This window comes from Neolamprologus multifasciatus, chromosome 7, assembly GCF_963576455.1.
Source record: "Neolamprologus multifasciatus chromosome 7, fNeoMul1.2, whole genome shotgun sequence".
Classification (NCBI taxonomy): Eukaryota; Metazoa; Chordata; class Actinopteri; order Cichliformes; family Cichlidae; genus Neolamprologus; species Neolamprologus multifasciatus.
The window spans coordinates 18,517,826-18,536,503 of record NC_140445.1 but is presented as its reverse complement, the minus strand read 5'-3'; the positions used below and the strand labels follow the sequence as shown (position 1 = coordinate 18,536,503).

Here is an 18,678-nt window from a genome sequence, read left to right as displayed (position 1 = left end):
AAATTGATTCATGTTTGTGGCTGTAATGTGACAAAATGTGGAAAAGTTCAAGGGGGCCAAATACTTTTGCAAGCCACTGTAGAAGCCAAGGAAATGAGGGGAAGCAGTAAGGACACGAGGACACAGCGAGGCAGCATTACAGATATATATGCGTTTATGTGTATGATACATATGTGACCATATTTTCTAAAATATACATCATGCTGTTTTGAAGAAGAATTAAAACTATTGCGTAAAACTGTGAAGTCAATATGAAAAACTCTACTGTGCTCATAAATCACATGGGAAGTAGGATTTTTTTTCCCCCCATCTATTTCTTTATGATCAGATTTTTTTTCTTGCAACCACAGACTAACCCCCTGCTGGCTACTGGAAAGAATGCAAATTTAGGACCCTTTCATATTGACTTCCATTTTTAGATCAGATGACATAATTTTGCACGCACTAAATCTTAAACCAAATAACTGAGCAAATTAAATGATGCCTGAAAACATCAGACAACATGATAGCATGAATCTGTATTTATGTGTAATTTTATGGCAATCCAATTGATGTCAAGGCAATTCATTCCAAATCTCAATACTTTTAACTTGCTAACAGGACTAGGTTAGAGATGACAATCTTTTGAGAACTAGAGGTATGGGACTGGGAGTGCTGCAGTCAATCCATTCAATAAAAACAATATATAACCAAAGTTAATAGAATTTTCATCTTTTCTACTTCACAGAAGTGTGAACACTCTTTTGGGCGACAACTATATAACTATACTCCGATTTTATTGTCCATTTGTGTTATGTTGAGTTAGTAATGGTGAAGACAACAGGCAGGGTTTAATGGGCAAAGAAGCTTTGGGTGGGTGCAGTGAAGCATGCTACTAGTGATGTGGAGTGAGCTACAAGGGTGGCAGGCAGGGGTGAGTTAACTTAAAGCCCAGCTAGAGGTACCTGGTTTAAATGCTGACTCACTTCGCGTGATAAAGAACTCATTGAACTAGAACGTGATAGCTACAGACAGCAGGAGGAAAATTAAAAAACAAACAAACCCATTTTAATAACCTGGCATGCACTGGATTAGTTTTCAGAATGAAAATGAATAAATCAGCATAAAACCATGGTTCATAGAAAAACAGACATGGAAAGAATTATATTAGACCAGCACATGGAACAGAGTATTATTTATCAAGGCATTTAAGCATGAATATGAGGAAAGATTTTAATTCTACATGCATATAATATCATGTTCTTTCGCTCCTACATTAATATTACAAAGAGCAAAGTGCGCACACTGGCCACTGGCAGTCGAGCATCATGTTTCAGTTGCATTATGACAGGGGGCTTAGGCTTACCTCTCCAGAATGGGAGCCATCAGGCACTGGAGGGCCTTCTGGGGCAGGTGGTAACAACATTGGGGTGAACATCTAGACAGATTTTTAAAAAGCGCAACAGAAGAAGTTTGGATAAGTAGAGCTGTTCTTTTGTACTTATTGATGACTGCCTTACATTCTTTCTCAGTATGCTGCTTATGTTTTGTCTTTTTAATGCATTTTTTCACATATCTTTTAAAAATGAAGAACAGGAGTAAAGTTCATGATTATAAAGAATATTGAGGATTACTAGTAAAGAGTAGAGATACCTGTGGACCAGCACTGGTGTTTGGAGAGTTCTGCTCCTGATTGCCTCCTTCACTGCCTTCCAGAGGTTGTTGATCATCGGGAGCTAATCCAGGGATATAAATAAACATGGAATTACTTCAATCTTTAAAAGCAGAAAATCCTCTACAGCCACCAAATGCTGCTGGTGAATACAAGTTATTATGCTATCTTGCACATGATACACACCTGAGCTAGGCACAAACAGGTTTGTAGGAATAGGCATTGGTGCCAAAGGAGCAAAGATGTCCGCTGGAGCAGGAGCAGGACCGCCAGGTTTAGCAGCTCTGCTGGGGTTCAAAACATCCACGTATCTACTCTTCGTGCCTGAGAGGGAACAAACACATCTGAGTTAAAAGCGCCCTATAAGAGAAGACATGCTTCTACTTTTAGATGCATTATGCAAGGTGAAGGATGAGGTTTGTTTAGCCAAAAACCACTCTGAGTAATCCTCATCTCACCTGCCTTCCTGGAAAACATGTTGACATGAGGAATACTACTCGGCGGTACAGCAGGCCCTCCAGGACCAGGAACTTGAGGCATCTTGGGGAAGACAGAGGGTGGTGGCGGAGGTGGCTTGCTCTAAGAGTTTAGAAGAAAAACTAAGTTAGAAGTGTTCGATTTGTAAGACTTTCAGGCTTTCTGCACACTACAGGTCCAGCCTGGAGAACACATTTTCATTTTTACAGACCTCCTCCTCAGGCTCGTTCAAGTCGACCCATCTCTGCTTCTTTTCATCCCACACAATCTGACAAAGATCACAGTACTCTCATATTGGCCGCATGTACAAACAAGTGTATGAAATTTGTAGAACAGGTAATGTAAACAAGAAAAAAAAAGGTGAAAGTGTAAAAGCTATAACTTACAGACTTATTTTTGTCATCCGGCAAGTGAGCTTCATTCTTTCCTTTCCCAATGATCCAACCCAGCCAGCCAACCCCCTTCTGTGTGTGTAAAGATAATAAGTATTCTACTTAGCACAGTGACCACAGTGCACACTGAAAACCTGAGAGCCGGTATGTAAAACTGAACCTTTTTTGGAGAGTCCTTCTTGACTTTCTTGGCCTCTTCTTTAATGGGCTGCTCGGGGATTGAGGGTGGAGGTGGAGAGGCTTGCACCACAGTTGAGTTGCTCCGCTCTCTTCCACCAGAGTGAGTAGAAGACTCCGAGGTGGTACGGGAGCGGCGTCCTGATGACTGGATGACAGAAAATACAGTTATAAATGAAATGCATAGACCTCCAGATACAACCTCTTTTAATCATCATATAATTTTTTTTTTTAACTTATTACGCAGGGATGGTGTTTTATAAATACTGACTTGATTCCTGATACCTTTTTATCTGTTTTAGGCAAACGCATACAAGTAAAACATCAAAACATTGATTAATTTCTAATTTCCCAACAAGAAAATCTAAATGTGTTTTGAATGTGTGCCTCTCTCTTATGTCGTATACATTCCTCCTGTTTGTTATTTATTTGTTCTGTCTTAATATTTCTATTGTATTCCTGCACAGTTGGTGTGAAGCACCCACAATTTTGTTATACCTGTACAATGACAACAAAGGGCTATTCTATACTATTCTAAAAATCTATTGTTAAATAGATGGGTTATGTCAGAATAAAACTACTTGTAGGCTTAGATTTAAGTTCCTCCAGGATGTCTTGGTGAAAACATTTACTCCACTGCAGATAATGGGCTAAATCAGATGTTTTTTTTGTTAAATGAGAATATTAGAAGCAACAAAGTAAACCTAGCAGCAAAAGCTGCATTCTGGGAAATGCAGACAGCAGGTTTTAACTTTGCTATAATCTCTTGATCTTCATCTTAGTTTTTAAAAACTGTAATCAGGCCTACTTTTCAAGCAAACTGTAGTATTTGGGGACATTTTACAAAAAATCTAAAGCCAACCTAAAAATAATGTCTTGTATACAATTAGCAGCGTTGCCTTGTTTCTGAGCGGATATGCAAAGACAGCCAGTCTTTTATTGCTCATTTTCAGTTCTGATAATGACTAATATAACACTAGAACTGGACAAATTAAGTAGAATTACATATGCTAGCAGTTGAAATACAAACATACCAAATGCAATGACGATTGTGAAGTAGTCCGAGGTCTCCCGTGACCCTGCGGAAGGTAACACACTAAGACTTTATAAAATGTTTAAAAATAAAAAAATAAAAAAATAACTGCATATAAAACAATTATAACTTTTCCAAAAACATTGTACAAGGCTCTTTACCAAAAAAAAAAAGGAGATATATTCACATTAGCAGATACTGACCATCTTAGCCATCTGATCATAAAAGTCCTTCTGAGGAGTCAGTGAGGTCCTACGTGGTGAGGATGGCATTGATTGGATGTTCGGCATCTCTACTGGGGACCGCGGTGGCTGTTCTACAGGTGGCATGTGCCCAGGAGAAGGGGGCATGTGCGGGGGCATGTGCGGGGGCATGTGCTGAGCCATCTGGGCTGGTGGATGTATAGGCGAATGGGGCATCTGAGGGTGCATGTGTGGTGACATTTGGGTCACTTGATGAGGGGGACATTGCTGCTGGTGGGCTCCTGGATACAGATCTGACTGCTCAGGTTGAGGTTGGAAAGTGGGAGAAGCAAAGCCAGGATCCTGTGGGGGGTAGTTTGGGAAGGGAATCTGGGCTTGTGGTCCGCTAGTGGGGACCGGATAGTACTGGGGCACATCACTGGAAGGCGAGAACTGAGGAGGAGCCATTCCATCTTGGAGAATGAAAGTGGAAGCTAAAAGAGAATACAACAGATGAGATTTGATGTGTTTTAAATGTACCCGACATTTCAGATAAATAAAAAAAATGCACCAAAGGCCCCCTAAAAACAAACGAACAAACAAACCTGGAGGCATTAACTGGACTCCCTGTGGTGGAGACCCAGGCAGTAATGAGCTCATGAGTGGGTTATCAGGGGCTGGGTTATCTAGCGACATGCTGTTTGGTGGGCTCGGATGGTCCAAGTCAGAGCTAGGGCTGCTGCACTCAAACTGTGTCGGAGTTGTTCTGTCTGCATTGTACGTAATCAGACCCGTCTAAGAAACACAAAGCATCAAACATTTGTTTGATTGATACAAACTGTTAAAAATGTTCACATAATTATTATACACAGCCTAATTTTTTTTTTTTTATTCAGAAGTAAAGTTTACACAACCTCCCTAAATGACAACTGCTTATGTCACAACAGAACTAGAGTACAATATTTTTCCTTCTCCTCACTTTGATCTGTCCATCCAGCTGTCTCAGGCGAATCAGCCATTCCGGCTCAATGAACAACTCCTGCTCTGGTTTCTCCTTCAGTTGTGGATCGAAGAACCGCAGCTTTTCAGACATCTGTTGGCAAACAGTGTAACAGTAACCTTTGTCTGAATGCAACGCTCCAAAGTATTTAAGTGACTATATTTAGGCAAAAGCACAGCTAAAGAGGAGGAGAATGAGTGTATACCTGTATGATCTGACTGATGAAAATGGGGGAGTAGTAAGAAGGCTGCACGAGGACGGTCTTCGAGATAACTTCGCAATAATGGAAGGCCTGAGCGCTCAAGCCTGCCTCAGCCAAGCGGCATGCATAGATCAATTTAAACACCTAATGAGAGACAAGAAGAACAGAAGAGAGTGATACTTCTTAGTAATATAACATGATAAACATCACTGTAAATAATGCAGTCGTGTATAAAGTTCTTGGTTTATACATATTATTTATTGGTTTGTCAACTGGTTTAAAAAAAAAAAAAAAAACTCACTTGGAAATTTGGCAGCGAACAAGGTTGGGAGCCTAGAGACTGAGCATACTCATAGGCTTCAGTCCTTTGGATTGCTTCATTAGTCGCAAATTGAGAAAAGGGCAAACTGAAAAAACAAAGATGAGGTTACACTTGATGTTTTCTATAAAATGTGAGGACTTTTAAATTTAACATCTTGGAGCTACATGGGTGTGGTTATTGCATTAACCTGTGGTTGGAGCCAATCAGGACCATCTTGGTGCTCTTCTTTGTGAAAACGCCAAGACCAACTTGAGCCATCAAATAGCAGAAGTGTGCTGCATCAACCAGGCCCTTCGAAGCTGGTGTGAGACAAAATGAGTGCAGACAAAGTTTAAGGGTTCATGTTTGTTGCCAGCGCTCTTGATTACTGAATTCTTGACAAAATCCTACCAAGTGTGTCGCCCATGGTGGTAATTGTGCGAGTATCCAAATCCAGGGTGTGTGTGAGGTTTGACAGCACCATGGCCAAATGAGGACGCCAGTCTCCCCACTTCTCCTCCCCGCAGCACTGTGTGGGAACAAGACATATGTTAGCCAGGGCAAAATAAACACGCCTTTTTTGTCTGTCTAAAGCTACAGTACATACTGGAAGCGATTTATTGCCACCAGAAAAAGTGAATGATATTTGGCACCTTCAAGTGACTACAGGTGAAGTGGGTAGGACATGCAATAAGCTTTCAGGTAAGTGACTGAAGAGACTACCAATGAGAGTGAAGAATATCATTGAATGATATATGGCCTGCTAGTAAATACATTACAGGGTCATCTAGGCAATCGGAGCCTGTCCACAAGTGACTGTGAAAGACTTCCAGTGTGTTTGGCTTAAGGAGGGTAAAACAACACTTACGGTGGCTGACGCAGGCATCCTCCCCGACATCAGCTGGTATACTGTCTGAAGAGGGTCATTTATGGGCAAACTGTTAGCAAACCTACACAACAAAGACACACACACAAAATAATATAATAACAATCATAGAACAAATAGGACCAAAGTTAATTATTCCCACATCTGATTCTTTACCTCGTCATGACTCGGGCATGAGTCCTGTTGTCCATCTTACTGGCCAATAGCAGGGCATGGCCCCAGAGACCTCCCTTCATGGCTGCTTCTAGTGCATCCTAATTCAACAAAGTTCAGGTACTTAAAATCTTGCAAGTTAATACCTCATACTGCATTTCTTATGTACAATTTTACCTTCTTTCGGCCAAACAGCAGCAGCTCCCTGAAGCGTTCTGTTTCTTTGCCGAAATTTTCTGGGACAGTCATGAAAGTGTCCGACAGTAGAGACAGTGGTCCGGCTCCAGGCTCTTCCTCGGCTCTCGCCAGTGGCTCGTTATTAAAATCAATCAAGTTGGCTTCATTAGGACTCTTGCCGGGAAGCCAGACAGAGCGATGCTCCTTCAGCAAGAGGTCAGCAATATCTGTGCCCACAACAGTCTGAGGAAACAGAGTACGAGTTAAAACGTTGTCTCACGCAAATGTGAAAAGCCACAGTCTTGCCTTAATTTCAATGTATGGTAAGTTTAGTGGTGCCTGCACAGTCTTACCCCATTCTGTCTACATAGCAGCATGATGAAGTCCCAGAGGAGGCGGGCAGAGTCTCTGTCTAAGAGGTTGTTATCACGGGAACACTCCAATGCTTTGTTCTGGGAGAATTTAATCACGTCCACCTTGTGAGTCTCTTCCCTGATGGACAAGATGCAATATTAAAACAGAAAATCAGTCAATGATGCATTCAATATAAATAGGGAGTTTTAGGCTCTGGCTAGGAATTAGATGTATTTAATTGCTGTTACGGCCCTGGCCATAAGCTGAATCCTGGTGGCTGTTTTAGTTTTTTCTGTCTGTGTCTTTAAGAGGTTCTTCAGGTTCTTCCTAATTGGAAAGCTGGCTGCTGCTGATTGGCTTCTTGATCATGTGGCTGCTTTGAAAATCCCTCACCAGCAGTTCTCCCGGGGCAGCAACTGACAGCAGCAGCAGCAGCAGACCCGACCTTGACCTCCAAAACCCTCTGTGATTTTTGTGCTTTCCTGATTATTGAGCTTTGTAAATAGATTATGGATCACGTGTAAATAGGGGCACCGTTTTCTCCTGTTTATTCAGTTGGGGAGTTAGGTGTAGCACCTGTCGTTTGTTTGGTTTTTGTGTCACCTAGGTTTTAGGTAGCACCTCCCTTTTTGAATGTTTGTTATTTTGGCATTTGTTCACCCCAGAGTTAAGCTTTCAGTTTGGACAAAACAACCTTTCACTTGAAATTTGGTTTCTGGGACAAGGGTGGCATCACTTCCTTTTTGTATACAGCTTTTGGTTGGCAGTTTTCTGGTAGGGTAGGGGGTACACTAGTCACAATGACTTTTGATGTGGATGATTTTGCACAACGGCCCACCATGGATAAGTTGCAATGATGCACAAAGGCAGATTTGTTGTTGGTGGCTAATTTGTTTAATGTTAGTGTCCCCTTAAATGCACGAAAAGCAGAAATTAAGCAATGGTTACAGAGGATATCAAGCGTGCCCTTTGCCTGAAAGAGGTGGAGCTTGAGACTAAAGCCAAAGAAGCTGAGCTTAAGCATCTCCACGTAAGGGCTATGGAGCTGGATCCTTCCCAGGAACACAATGCTACGTCTACCCCTGTGAGCAAAACTTTCGAGACATTCTCCTCTGACCAATTCAATGCAAGAAAACAAGTTGCCTTAGTGTCACCTTTCAGAGAAAGTGAGGTTGATTCTTACTTTAACGCCTTTGCATCGCAACCACTTTAAAGTGGCCCAGTGGTTAGCTGTGAGTAAAGTGAAGGATTTTATTAGCTAAGAGAATTGGTCCTATTGGAAGAATTCAAAATGTGTCTCCCTGAGAATGTTGTTGTGTATCTCAATGAGCAAAAGGTGGATTCTAAAGCTGCTGTTCTCACAGATGAGTTTTCGTTTTCAGCTGTGCATCATGAAAAGGTTTCTCCTAAGCGTCAAACGCGCCCTGATCCGGTTCCCATGACTCGTCGTGAATACTTTTATTGCCATGACACTGGACATCTCATTGCTAATTGACTGTTGCTTCGCCGCAAAGAGCAAGCTCAAACCTCGAAAAAGACAAAAAGTGTTGGTTTCGTTCGGTCGGTGTCCACTCCTAATCCCGTCAGTGATGAACCAGTAAATGACTGCCTTGACAGCAGTTACTGACCTTTCATTTCAAAAGGGTTCGTCTCACTGAGTGGGAAAGAGGAAGATCGTGCCGATTGTAATTTTGCACGACACTGGGGCTACCCAGTCTCTCATTTTGGAGAGCGCGGTGCTGACACTCTCGTATGAGGAGTGAAAATGAGTGTGTTATGGGCTCCGATTGAGGAATCACTAAACACCACTAATTTGAGGGATTTGCTTTCTCCCAACTACTGAAAACTCAGTGTAACCACCTATGATTGAAGTTTTCTGATCAGTTTGTTTGTGCAGTGCTTTGTCTGAATAGTAGCATGTTTTGTGCTTGGGGTCTGCACTGTCTTGCTATCCACAGTAACTGTCCAATCATGGATGTGGTGCCCTTGTGGGATTAATAGGAATAGGCTGTAGGGTTTTTTTTTTTTTTTTTTTTTAAATGTACATATCTTCTTGTACTGAAGAGAATGAAGCTCTATCCCGACGTAGCTGAAGCTGTTATGTTCTTCTCGTCCAACTTAAAAAGCAGCTTTCAGTTTGGGGATGACTACTGTGAAGAACATGTCTGAACCACCCCACATAAAATCATCTACATGACATGCAAGTACCCTTGTCACCTTATAGAGATCTAGCCAGTAGAAGACAGCTGAATCTACTTTTGACACTGTGCCCCCCAGCTTCTGCATGGTTTCTTTCACCATGTTTTACCTGAATAATGAAGCATCTGCCAGGCCATAAACACAGTTATTCAATTTTATGTAGTTCCTTTGCTCTGTGCTTCTACCGGTGGTAACTGAGCCATGTTAACGCAGCTTAAATGTGTTAAGGTACTCAACCAGTCTAGCTTTGGGTACAATGCCCACTGGTGTTTCCTTGAGTGTGCACACCCACCTTGTTGATATACATTTCTGACCCTTGTCTTTCTCCTCTTTAAACAAATCGTTTCTTTTCCAGTTGTCAAGTTCAGTTTGTTTGGCTTGTGAGAAGATGTCTTCCTTCACCACTAATCTTTCGTCTCTGTCTGTGCATGACTTGGCATCTTCAGACGGTGTCACTTGGAGGTTGTTTATTTGCTGCACATTAATGGAACCCATGGATCCAGCAATTTCCTCGGGCTCAATGTTGTACTACTTTGTGTTTCCCAGTGGCTTTTCCTGCTCGACTGATTATTTTTCCAGCATATGTTTGACCCGTTTCTTTTTATGTCTATTTAATTATTTGTCCAACTTTAAGTTTTGGTTCTTCTATATCTGTGGTTGAGTGGGACAGTGTAGGACCTCTTTCTCTAGCTTGTACTGGATCACAGAAGGACTATTTTCTGTAGTACCAAGTAGTTTATTTTTTGTTGATGCCATCTCCTCACTTTTGCTTTCAAAAATCGTGTTCCTCACCAAGTACCACTGCTGGGGTCTTTAAAAGATTTTCATCTGTTTTAATCTGATTTTCTTCTTCAGTTTCTTCCATTTTCACTTGTGGTTCATCCACTTTTCTGAGCCTAGACTGGTGTACTCTGACATAGGTTCCTCCATGCCTTGCAAATATTACTACACCTTGGCCAATGACCACACCTGGACCTTTCCACTCATGACAGTCTGTCCTTTTATAATGGACTTCGGCCCCAATTTCATATTTGTCAACAATAGATTGCAGCTGTTTGCGAAAAGCTCTTTGTATCTCTCAGAGCATTCAGCGTTCAATGTTAGTCCAATAATCAGACAATTGACATTAGAACTCCAACTTTAATGGTCGCCTTCCTTTGCACAACCACTGAAAAGCCAACCCTCCAAACTTCTACTCCCCCCTTTTCCACCTGCGTGTAGCCACCCCCTCCACAGGACACTTGTGCAGTAGGTTACATACATCTTAACACAAAGAAGGTAGAATTCCCTTACTTGACAAGAGGTCCAGGGAAACCTCGCAGTTCTGCCTGATCAGTGGTATCCTGCAGCATGGTCTATAAATACAGGTAAAGGATATAATAATTCTTCAGATGTCCTTCAGATTATGGTCATATATATATTCCCAAAATCCACAGAAGCATTCAGTGTAAGTTTACGGGCAAATAGTAACAGTTACTTTTAAGGCTTTTATCAGAAGATAATGGATATCATCAATACTGTTCCATCTGCTAGTCATTGTTTATGAGTGAAGATAAATTCAAATTAACAAGAAGTTAAATCACTGTTAGAGAACAGCTGATGGTTTTGAGACTGCATTCTAGCTAATGCAATCTCTCTTTTGCCCTTCGCACAGGTTGTTTACCTGCATACTGCTCAAAGGTTATTGCTCAGTATTACTGGGACTATGAGCAGACATCTCGTCTCTTTCCTACTTTATGGGAAAAGCTGTGTGAATCAACCCATACAATCTAGTGGTCTTTAAGTGTCAGTGATTTCAGATTATTTAGTGTTGTACATTTAACATTTTGTGTCTGCTAAAGTAAATCCGCCATAATCTTAATGAGATAAATAATGGGAAATAGAAAAAAAAAGGAAGAATTTTTTCCATAAAAGACACACAGCTCATTAGTTTTAGTGCTGCTTATTTTGCTGGGTTTATTGAAACCGGAGTAATACAGTTTCAGGAACATCTTCCAAAAGACCCAAAATAAATAAACAAAAAAAGCCAACCAAAAAACAAAACAATATATCAATAAAATATGGTCTGTTAAAGCCATACCTCAAGGTTGTGGATATCAACTAGAGCAGGCTGTCCTGCTGAGGGCAGATTTGGCAGAACCTGAACAAGATGTCCACCAGGTCCAAAACGAGCACAGCGGTGTGGTATGGTGAACTTTTCTGGGGTTGCAGGACGAGGAGGGGCTAGAGGGGAAAAAAAGAGAATCAGACCATTCAACTCAGCTAAGGACCTTTAGAAATGAAAAAATGCTTCAAAGAGTGATGCAGCACTTACGCTGCTCAGGGGCGTTCCAGGTGCTTTCGGTGGTATACCCAGTGGGATAGTACTGGCTATAGTTGTGAGATGCATCAGTCTGATCTGGGTACTGCCCATAGGAGTAATCCACAGCCAGAGTGGATGATGTGTTATCATATGCTGCTGACACCAAGTCAGGCTGGCTCCTGTACACTTGGCTCTGCAACAGAGAGAGAATTATTATTTATAATGCAAATGAAACATAAAAAAAAAATACATGGAAAAAAAAAATTGTAAATAAATTTTTGCTTTAACAATATTTCTACAGTGATTACTCATAAATTTTGGCCTGGTCTCCATTTGTGGTTCAGCCAGATAACTGCATACACAGAATACTTGTGAGGCATATGTGGAAAAAAAAAATTGCCTGTTGCGATCGTGAGCTGAAGCTACTCCGTCTGCTGTGGTGACTGTGGGAGCTGTGGACTGACTGTTCACTGTGGACACTGCGCCGGTCAAAGTCATCACCATAAGCATCTCCCTGACGACGGTAGTCCTCATCAAAGCTAGCATCGTAACCAGGATAGTACTGCCACTGGTCCTCATAGCCAGTCTTCCTGTGAGTGAAATGTTGTAAATTGAATTTAGATTTTCTTTTCCCATGAGACACGCATGAACAATAACACTTCTTACACTGCCTTTTATTACTCACTGTAAATGTACATTAATATTATAACAACTCCATGATGTGCAAACAGTATTCTCTGCATACCTGGTAGGATACATAGATTGATTGCTGTAGCTGTCTCCCCTTCTGCTATCATCATAAGCCCAGTAGGACTGGTCATAGTATCCTCTATATCTGGGGTCATAGTGTCCATAGTATCCTTTACGCAGAAAATATGAAACGGAGACAGGGAAAGATATAAATTAAGAAAAAAATAAATAAATAAATATTCAAAGCTTTCAACACTATGAGCCATACCTCCAAAGTACTTGGCATAATTTGCATAATAATCACTATAGGCACTTTGGTTTGCTCTGTGGTAATCCTCGTGATAGCCTTGCCTTAAGGGGAGAGAAAAAAAAATTCAAAGATAAGGTAATGATGAATGAAGTAGTACAATGTATTAACACAGATATTTTTACATCCAACAAAACCAACATCACAGCAGGGAATTCTTTAACTTTCAAAATCCTCTTAAGATACTTAAAAACTCAATTTATAAATCAGAAACACGTGAAAAGACAGTACACACCATGCAAGTGATCTTGTGAGTTTCACTAACCTGGATGATGGCCTGTCAGAGTACTGGCTGGCTCTAGAGTTAGGACGCTCCGGCTGAGGCTCTCTGTACTGGTAGTTTGTATCACGATAACTTTGGGTCTGCCCCTCATATCTGCCATACCAAGGATCTACTCTGTTCCTGTATGGCCCCGCCTAAGAGATAAGAGCATCAATAGAAATTGGGAAATAAATATTCACATGCTAGGTTAAATAAAAGGACACCTTATACTTACTTGATAATATGGCTGTGCTCTAGGATCCCCAGATGGAGGTGGGTACTGGCCAGAAGGATATGGTGCTCTGTTATCTGGGTAGTCTCCATAATTATTATAATAGCCACTATACATCTGACCCGGTGCTGGTGGAGGCCCATAGCCTTGATGGCTTCCTGCAGAGGACGGTGGGCGAGGTGGCTCTGCAGGAGTTGTCTGTGGAGCCCCTGGAGGACCTTGAGGCCCAGGAGGAGGAGCATTTCCTGCAGATGGCCCCTGTATTGGAGCAGGATACTGGTAACTGGGGGGTTGTGCTCCACTCGCTGTAACAGGAGGAGCATCTTTTTGTCCGTGCTGTGCAGCCTGAGAATCTAATACCTTAGGAGGTTCTGCTGGGGGCTGCTGGGTGTTTGGAGCTGTTTGAGAGGGTGCTGGTGGTACCTGTGTGGTAGATGAAGAAGTTGGAGTCTGGACTGAGGCATTCCCTTCCACTTTTAGAGCATCTTTGGTGACCTGTAGGTAAAATCCATTACTAGATTGTGGAGACTCGTGAAGAGAGGAAGGGTGTCCAGAAGCCTGGCTCTGGGCTTGTGATTGGTGCATAGAAAAATCAAGCAGTTCATAATTTGATGGCTGATTATGATTAGAGGAAGGATCATTCACAAGAGAAGTTTGCAGATTAACTTGGAGAGCAGAGTTACTCTCTCCAGCCACTGATTGGCCCCTTGAAAGAGGAGGGCGGACAGGCTGGGGATGCGGCGATGCTGCGATTTCTGATGTCGTAGCTGCTGTGTTGTCTCGAGTCAGATTGAGCGGACTCTGATTAGAAGCCGAAACATTGAAACTCAGGATTCCAGGAGAAAAAAGTGGATTTTGATTACATGTTACTGAAGCTGGTTGGGAGGTAGTGGGACCCTGCCCCTGTGCAATCAATCTCACAGGTGGGGTAGTTTCCCTAAGGCTACTTTGAGTGGCTGCTTGAGGAGTGGTACTAGGGGGAATCACACTGTAATTGGACACTGGCGGGGCAATGAAAACAGGTTGGTGAAGCGAGCCAGACACAAGGAGAGATGCATAGCCCAGGTTGCCTTGAGAGTCACTTGGCTCTGCCTCACTCACCTTTGGCGGGTTCTCTAGATTCTCTGAGTGCTGATGCGAAGGTGGCTGGGTTCTTTGGGAGGGCTGCAGGTCCAATGGACCATCCTCTGGAGGTTGGATAACATCAGCACTTGGCTCTCGTAATGGGGCAAGAACTATTGGGGCAGCAGGGGCGAGGAGGATGTTACCGCCCAAGGTCGTAGGATCATTCTGAGCCCACAGAGTAGTGGCAGGACTCTCACAGGGCTGATTAACTCCATGAGCACGGGATGAAGGTCGAGAGTGAGAATAGACCACTGGGTGTGTCAAAGGAGGTACGCCACCTCCAGCACCTGCAGGCAGAGGGTGCCCTGAGCCATAAACATTTTCCATATTGTCTGGTGGCTGCTCCATATTACCTGGTGTACAATCTGCACCCCTTTCTGCTACCATTTTAGCCCTGTCAATCTCAGCAGGACGCACCCCGACCCCATGTGAGCGCACAGGTTCGAAAGAGCTGTTAGCACTGGCCTGAAAGATACCGGTTGGTTTGGGAGGGCTAGGCGTGGGGGGCCACATCTGCTCCAGAGAGCTCTGCTGTACACCCACATCTCCAGCTGGAGAAGTGTCAATCTGTTCAAAGTAGCCTCCAGCTGCAGCAGCAGCAACAGACTGATTAGGATCATCAGAGAGTCGTGAGCTTTCCTGTTGAATAAAGGTGCCCACCACCCCCTGGTGCCGACGAGTGCCTGTTCCACTCCCATGGCTCATGTTGCTGTAGTTGGACGACACACTGGCAGATCTCATTGGTCTGGGAATTGAATCTGGAGTCTCCAGGTTGGGTCCAGTTTCAAACTGCTCAGCACTGTGGGGTGCAGTAGCAGCAGGACTACTATGGATTTCACTGGGTAATACTTCTTGGTTTGGAACACACTCCAAATTCTCTACATGGTCAAACTGTGAATCAGATGGCTTCTGAGCATTTCCCTGTGATGGTTGATTGCCATCAATCATGTAAGGTACTTGTGAGTGATCTTGAAGAAAAGCTCCTTGGTAATCTGAAGAAACATCTGCATGACTACTGTGTGCCTGCTGGTTGCTGTGAAGTTGAAAAGTTCCAGCAATACCATTTACTGCCTTATTTCTCTCTGCGGACAGAGTTTCCTCATTTTCCACATCATTGTCTTTGAAGAACATTGAAAGTGTACCGGATTCCTGGTAATGTGGAAGTGGGGCTGGGACAGTACTAGAACTAGAACTAGGCCCAGGCCCAGTACTGGTTGCAGGCTGAGATCCAGCAGTGTCAAGAAGGGGCTGAGGATGACCCATACCAGTACCCATTTGATGGTAGCCCGAGTCCTGTGGGGGCTGGTTAAACCAAAGATCTGGTGCAGCAGAGCTCTGACTGAAGTAACTCTGTGTTTGGAAATGGGAATTATGCTGTTGGGGACCATTTGGGTCTGGCCACTGAGAAATAGGAGGTTTTAGTGGATTTTGAGAAGGAAGAGAAGCCTGATTCTGAAGATGTGCAGGTTGGGTCGGAGGGGTAGGGGTGTTGTGAAGGGGTGATGGGCTGTGGGAGGGGTACATCTGGGTTTGTGGAGGCATATTAAATGGCTGTGGTACAGGGTCACTAGTAGGCTGGAAATAGTTCTGAACTGATGGGGGGCGACTTCCGTGATCAGGGGCCCACTGGGAAGAGGAGGTGGTGACCGGTGGCAGTGGCTGGAAGGGCACTGGCAGAGGACCAGACTGTCCTTGAAATTCAGGGTTCAAAGGTGTCTGACTAGGTTCTGAGGCTGTAGCCATAGGTGCTGACTCTGTGGATGCGGATGGTATCTGTTCTCTTGAATTAAAATAACCCTGTTCATTATGTGAGGATACGTATCCAGTTGGACCAAGGGGTGGTGTACTGTGAGGGTTGAAGAGGGTCACTCCAGAAGCAGCAGCTGTGGCACCCTCCAGTGTCTGTGGTTGCGGAGGCAGCCCTGAGCCAGGTTGATGGTACATGGCATTAGACGGTGTTTGCACTGGTGCAGGGTTGCTGTTAGATACTGTTGGGAGGCCACCTGCAGCCATAGGGGGAGGAGCTCTACTAAAAGCAAAAGGGTCTGTCATGGGTTGAGCAACAGGAGGCATTGTGGCAGGAGCTGCAGCAGCATGCTTGTAAGGCCTGGTCCTGCGGAACATATTGGGCCCAGAAGGAGGAGGGCCAGAGGCTCCTGGTCGTCCAGTCCGGGGAGGGGGCTGCATGTCCGCAGAGTTAACAGGTCCGAGGACCAGGTCACTCTAAGAGATCTCACTGAAGACTGAAGTCAGGCGTAGCTGAATAGAGACAAGAAAGAGGAAGTGATTAACAAAAATCCCTGCCTCTTTGGGATACTTTACCACACCTTTGTTTGCATTTTAGCCTGTGGTCCTATTCAAACCAAACGTACAACGTGGCAAGTTCTACATCAGCCCTCAAGATGCTGTGGTGGGTAAATACATACAGTGCTCAATTCAATACAACACACCTGTTTTACTGTAATGCATACTTGGTATACTAGTATACTATCTACTGTTAATTAAATGGTCTGTAGAGCATTTGATGGTCATCTTACTGGTAATATATTATGAACCAAAGCACTGTAAGTCTATACACTTGTATAGTGTATATCACCCAGGTGAGGAAAATATAATATATGAAATTTATAAAAATCAAAAACAGGAAACTTAAGTTAACATCACGGATCTCATGGAGGCTGCAAAGTTGAGTAGCTAAATAGTTTCTTTAAAAAAAGCACCTGCTTTTGCGTCAAATGCAGCTTTTAGCAGAAAGTCAAACTGAACTGCTCTACTGACAAGAGACCACAGTGCCATTGCATCGATAGTCGTTTCTTGAGTTCAGGTAAGGATGAAATCAGCCAAACAGGGGTGGAAGCTATGATTAAAATTATTTACACTTAGCATTAACTGGTAACTGTCACATGAGTCGTGCCACTACCCTTATACAACATGTGTACAGCTTTCTCAGTTGAAATGCAAAAGTTAATAGTGGACAGTCATTTAAATCACGCCACTACAAATGTAATACGTAGTATTAAGATCAAGGCCATGTATATCATTTGTCAAACAGAGATACTGAGCGTGTCTCAGTAGGAAGTTGAGTCAAGCTAACACGGCCTGTCAATAAGCATTTCAAATGCTAGATTTGGAGAGAAAGAAGACACGGAACTAACGTAACGTAGGGAAGTACATTTGGCCAGACGGGCTCTACCGGGGAGATCCCGGATCTTCCCGGCGCTCTAGGATATAAATTTACCAAGAGCCGTTGCACCCTCTTAAGCTTCGTATCGTTAGCACCGCAGATCTGCCAACTTAGAAAAGTCACAAAGTTAGCGTTGTTAGACATACGCTCCCTACTTCTTATCACTATTTGCCAGTTGTTCCAATATAGATGGCTGCTAAATCTCTTTGGTTTGACACGACATTGAGATAGTGTTACACATTAAGCGACAGTCGGGAAAAGGTCCGGTGATTGGTACAACAGCTAACGGGAACCGTTCGGTGCTCCGTATGTCCCAAACGCCGGAGCCAGCAAATCACTAACACCTAAAGTCTGCCCGAATTCGTCCTTACACCAGCAGTTCTGTGAGTCACGAAAGGCGTAAAATTTCGGCACAAACTCAACATTGACATGGTTACACCGCGATAAGTTACAAGTCGCTGGCCACTCGTCGACCATAATTTAACAGGTTCACAGCCTGGTCAGCTAGCATTAGCACTGCTGCTTACTTAGCATTCCTGGCTAACTAGCCTGCGCTAATCACAAGGTAACAGTTCCCTGCCTGCCACAGACACTGGATTAAAACACCTAGAGTAAAACATTGTTAATTGTGTTGCAGATATACTCTTACCCGCTGTCGGAAATGTGTACAGAAATGAATAAATTCTTACAAGTATGCTGGACAGTGAGTGTGACACACCGCCACCATCTTCAATGAACACATCCTACTAGGCTACGTGTACAAGCAGCGTCACGGGCCAAACAACGACTGCGTCGCAAGAGGGCGGGGTTTATTAAATACCCTTTCCGTATATTTATCATCCGATTCTATTTAAGTGCAAAATTAATTGAAATATGGTATTTTGACGACAATGCCATAATTAAAACACTAAATAGTCGTGTTTGACTTGGACATGGAAACTGCAACACAATTTGAATGCACTTCAAGGGGAATAAATAGGGACTCCAGATTCTAATAATGACATACCCTATGATATATCAAGTTCATGCTAAGCTATGTATGCAATAAAAGAGTATAACAGACTGCTCGTGTTGTGTGAGGCATTATAATAGACTACCATAATAGACTATTTGTACCACTCAGTGTACAATTAAAGCATGCAAAACGGGTATTTGTCCACTGGGGAGCACTATCGTATCATCAACCTGAAAGCTTCTCGGATGAGAGGTGAAACGTCTTCAAGCAACTTAAAGAAGTCCAGACGCTTTTCTTTCCAAGGCCTTTAGACAACCTGAAATCCACTTGCTCCTTATTGGCAAAGTAGGTAGGAATGAGCCACCAAAATAAAATGATCTTCACTTGTTCTTGAATATTGTGGCATAGAGTGACAGTTTGTTTAAATACCCGGTTCC

At 43.1% G+C, this 18,678-nt stretch overlaps 1 protein-coding gene and 1 long non-coding RNA gene across 5 annotated transcripts in view; both read right to left on the bottom strand.

Moving 5' to 3' along the window:
* The window catches only part of sec16a (SEC16 homolog A, endoplasmic reticulum export factor), a 20,054-nt gene extending 1,943 nt beyond the window's left edge, over positions 1 to 18,111 (bottom strand). The window contains exons 1-29 of one of the 4 annotated variants that reach the window (XM_085167695.1): positions 17,976 to 18,111; positions 12,981 to 16,361; positions 12,749 to 12,900; positions 12,445 to 12,527; positions 12,232 to 12,346; positions 11,887 to 12,076; positions 11,499 to 11,679; positions 11,265 to 11,407; positions 10,478 to 10,539; positions 6,985 to 7,123; positions 6,632 to 6,874; positions 6,458 to 6,555; positions 6,284 to 6,365; positions 5,827 to 5,944; positions 5,624 to 5,735; positions 5,416 to 5,521; positions 5,118 to 5,258; positions 4,892 to 5,005; positions 4,518 to 4,707; positions 3,934 to 4,406; positions 3,732 to 3,776; positions 2,681 to 2,845; positions 2,515 to 2,592; positions 2,340 to 2,396; positions 2,110 to 2,230; positions 1,838 to 1,975; positions 1,633 to 1,715; positions 1,346 to 1,417; positions 945 to 1,004 (exon numbers count right to left, since the gene is read on the bottom strand). In XM_085167695.1, the coding sequence (XP_085023821.1) occupies positions 945 to 1,004; positions 1,346 to 1,417; positions 1,633 to 1,715; positions 1,838 to 1,975; positions 2,110 to 2,230; positions 2,340 to 2,396; positions 2,515 to 2,592; positions 2,681 to 2,845; positions 3,732 to 3,776; positions 3,934 to 4,406; positions 4,518 to 4,707; positions 4,892 to 5,005; positions 5,118 to 5,258; positions 5,416 to 5,521; positions 5,624 to 5,735; positions 5,827 to 5,944; positions 6,284 to 6,365; positions 6,458 to 6,555; positions 6,632 to 6,874; positions 6,985 to 7,123; positions 10,478 to 10,539; positions 11,265 to 11,407; positions 11,499 to 11,679; positions 11,887 to 12,076; positions 12,232 to 12,346; positions 12,445 to 12,527; positions 12,749 to 12,900; positions 12,981 to 16,289 (6,870 nt within the window). In that variant the 5' untranslated portion in view covers positions 16,290 to 16,361; positions 17,976 to 18,111. Of the gene's footprint in view, positions 1 to 944; positions 1,005 to 1,345; positions 1,418 to 1,632; positions 1,716 to 1,837; positions 1,976 to 2,109; positions 2,231 to 2,339; positions 2,397 to 2,514; positions 2,593 to 2,680; positions 2,846 to 3,731; positions 3,777 to 3,933; positions 4,407 to 4,517; positions 4,708 to 4,891; positions 5,006 to 5,117; positions 5,259 to 5,415; positions 5,522 to 5,623; positions 5,736 to 5,826; positions 5,945 to 6,283; positions 6,366 to 6,457; positions 6,556 to 6,631; positions 6,875 to 6,984; positions 7,124 to 10,477; positions 10,540 to 11,264; positions 11,408 to 11,498; positions 11,680 to 11,886; positions 12,077 to 12,231; positions 12,347 to 12,444; positions 12,528 to 12,748; positions 12,901 to 12,980; positions 16,362 to 17,935 lie in introns of all 4 variants that reach the window. The other 3 variants (XM_085167697.1, XM_085167696.1, XM_085167698.1) reach the window with 3 other exon arrangements.
* On the bottom strand, positions 9,026 to 10,471 carry LOC146514085 (uncharacterized). Its single transcript, XR_014875233.1, has 2 exons — positions 9,853 to 10,471; positions 9,026 to 9,576 (listed from the first exon to the last, which is right to left on the bottom strand). It is a non-coding gene; the product is annotated as an uncharacterized LOC146514085 (long non-coding RNA).
* Positions 18,112 to 18,678: the final 567 nt, after the last annotated feature.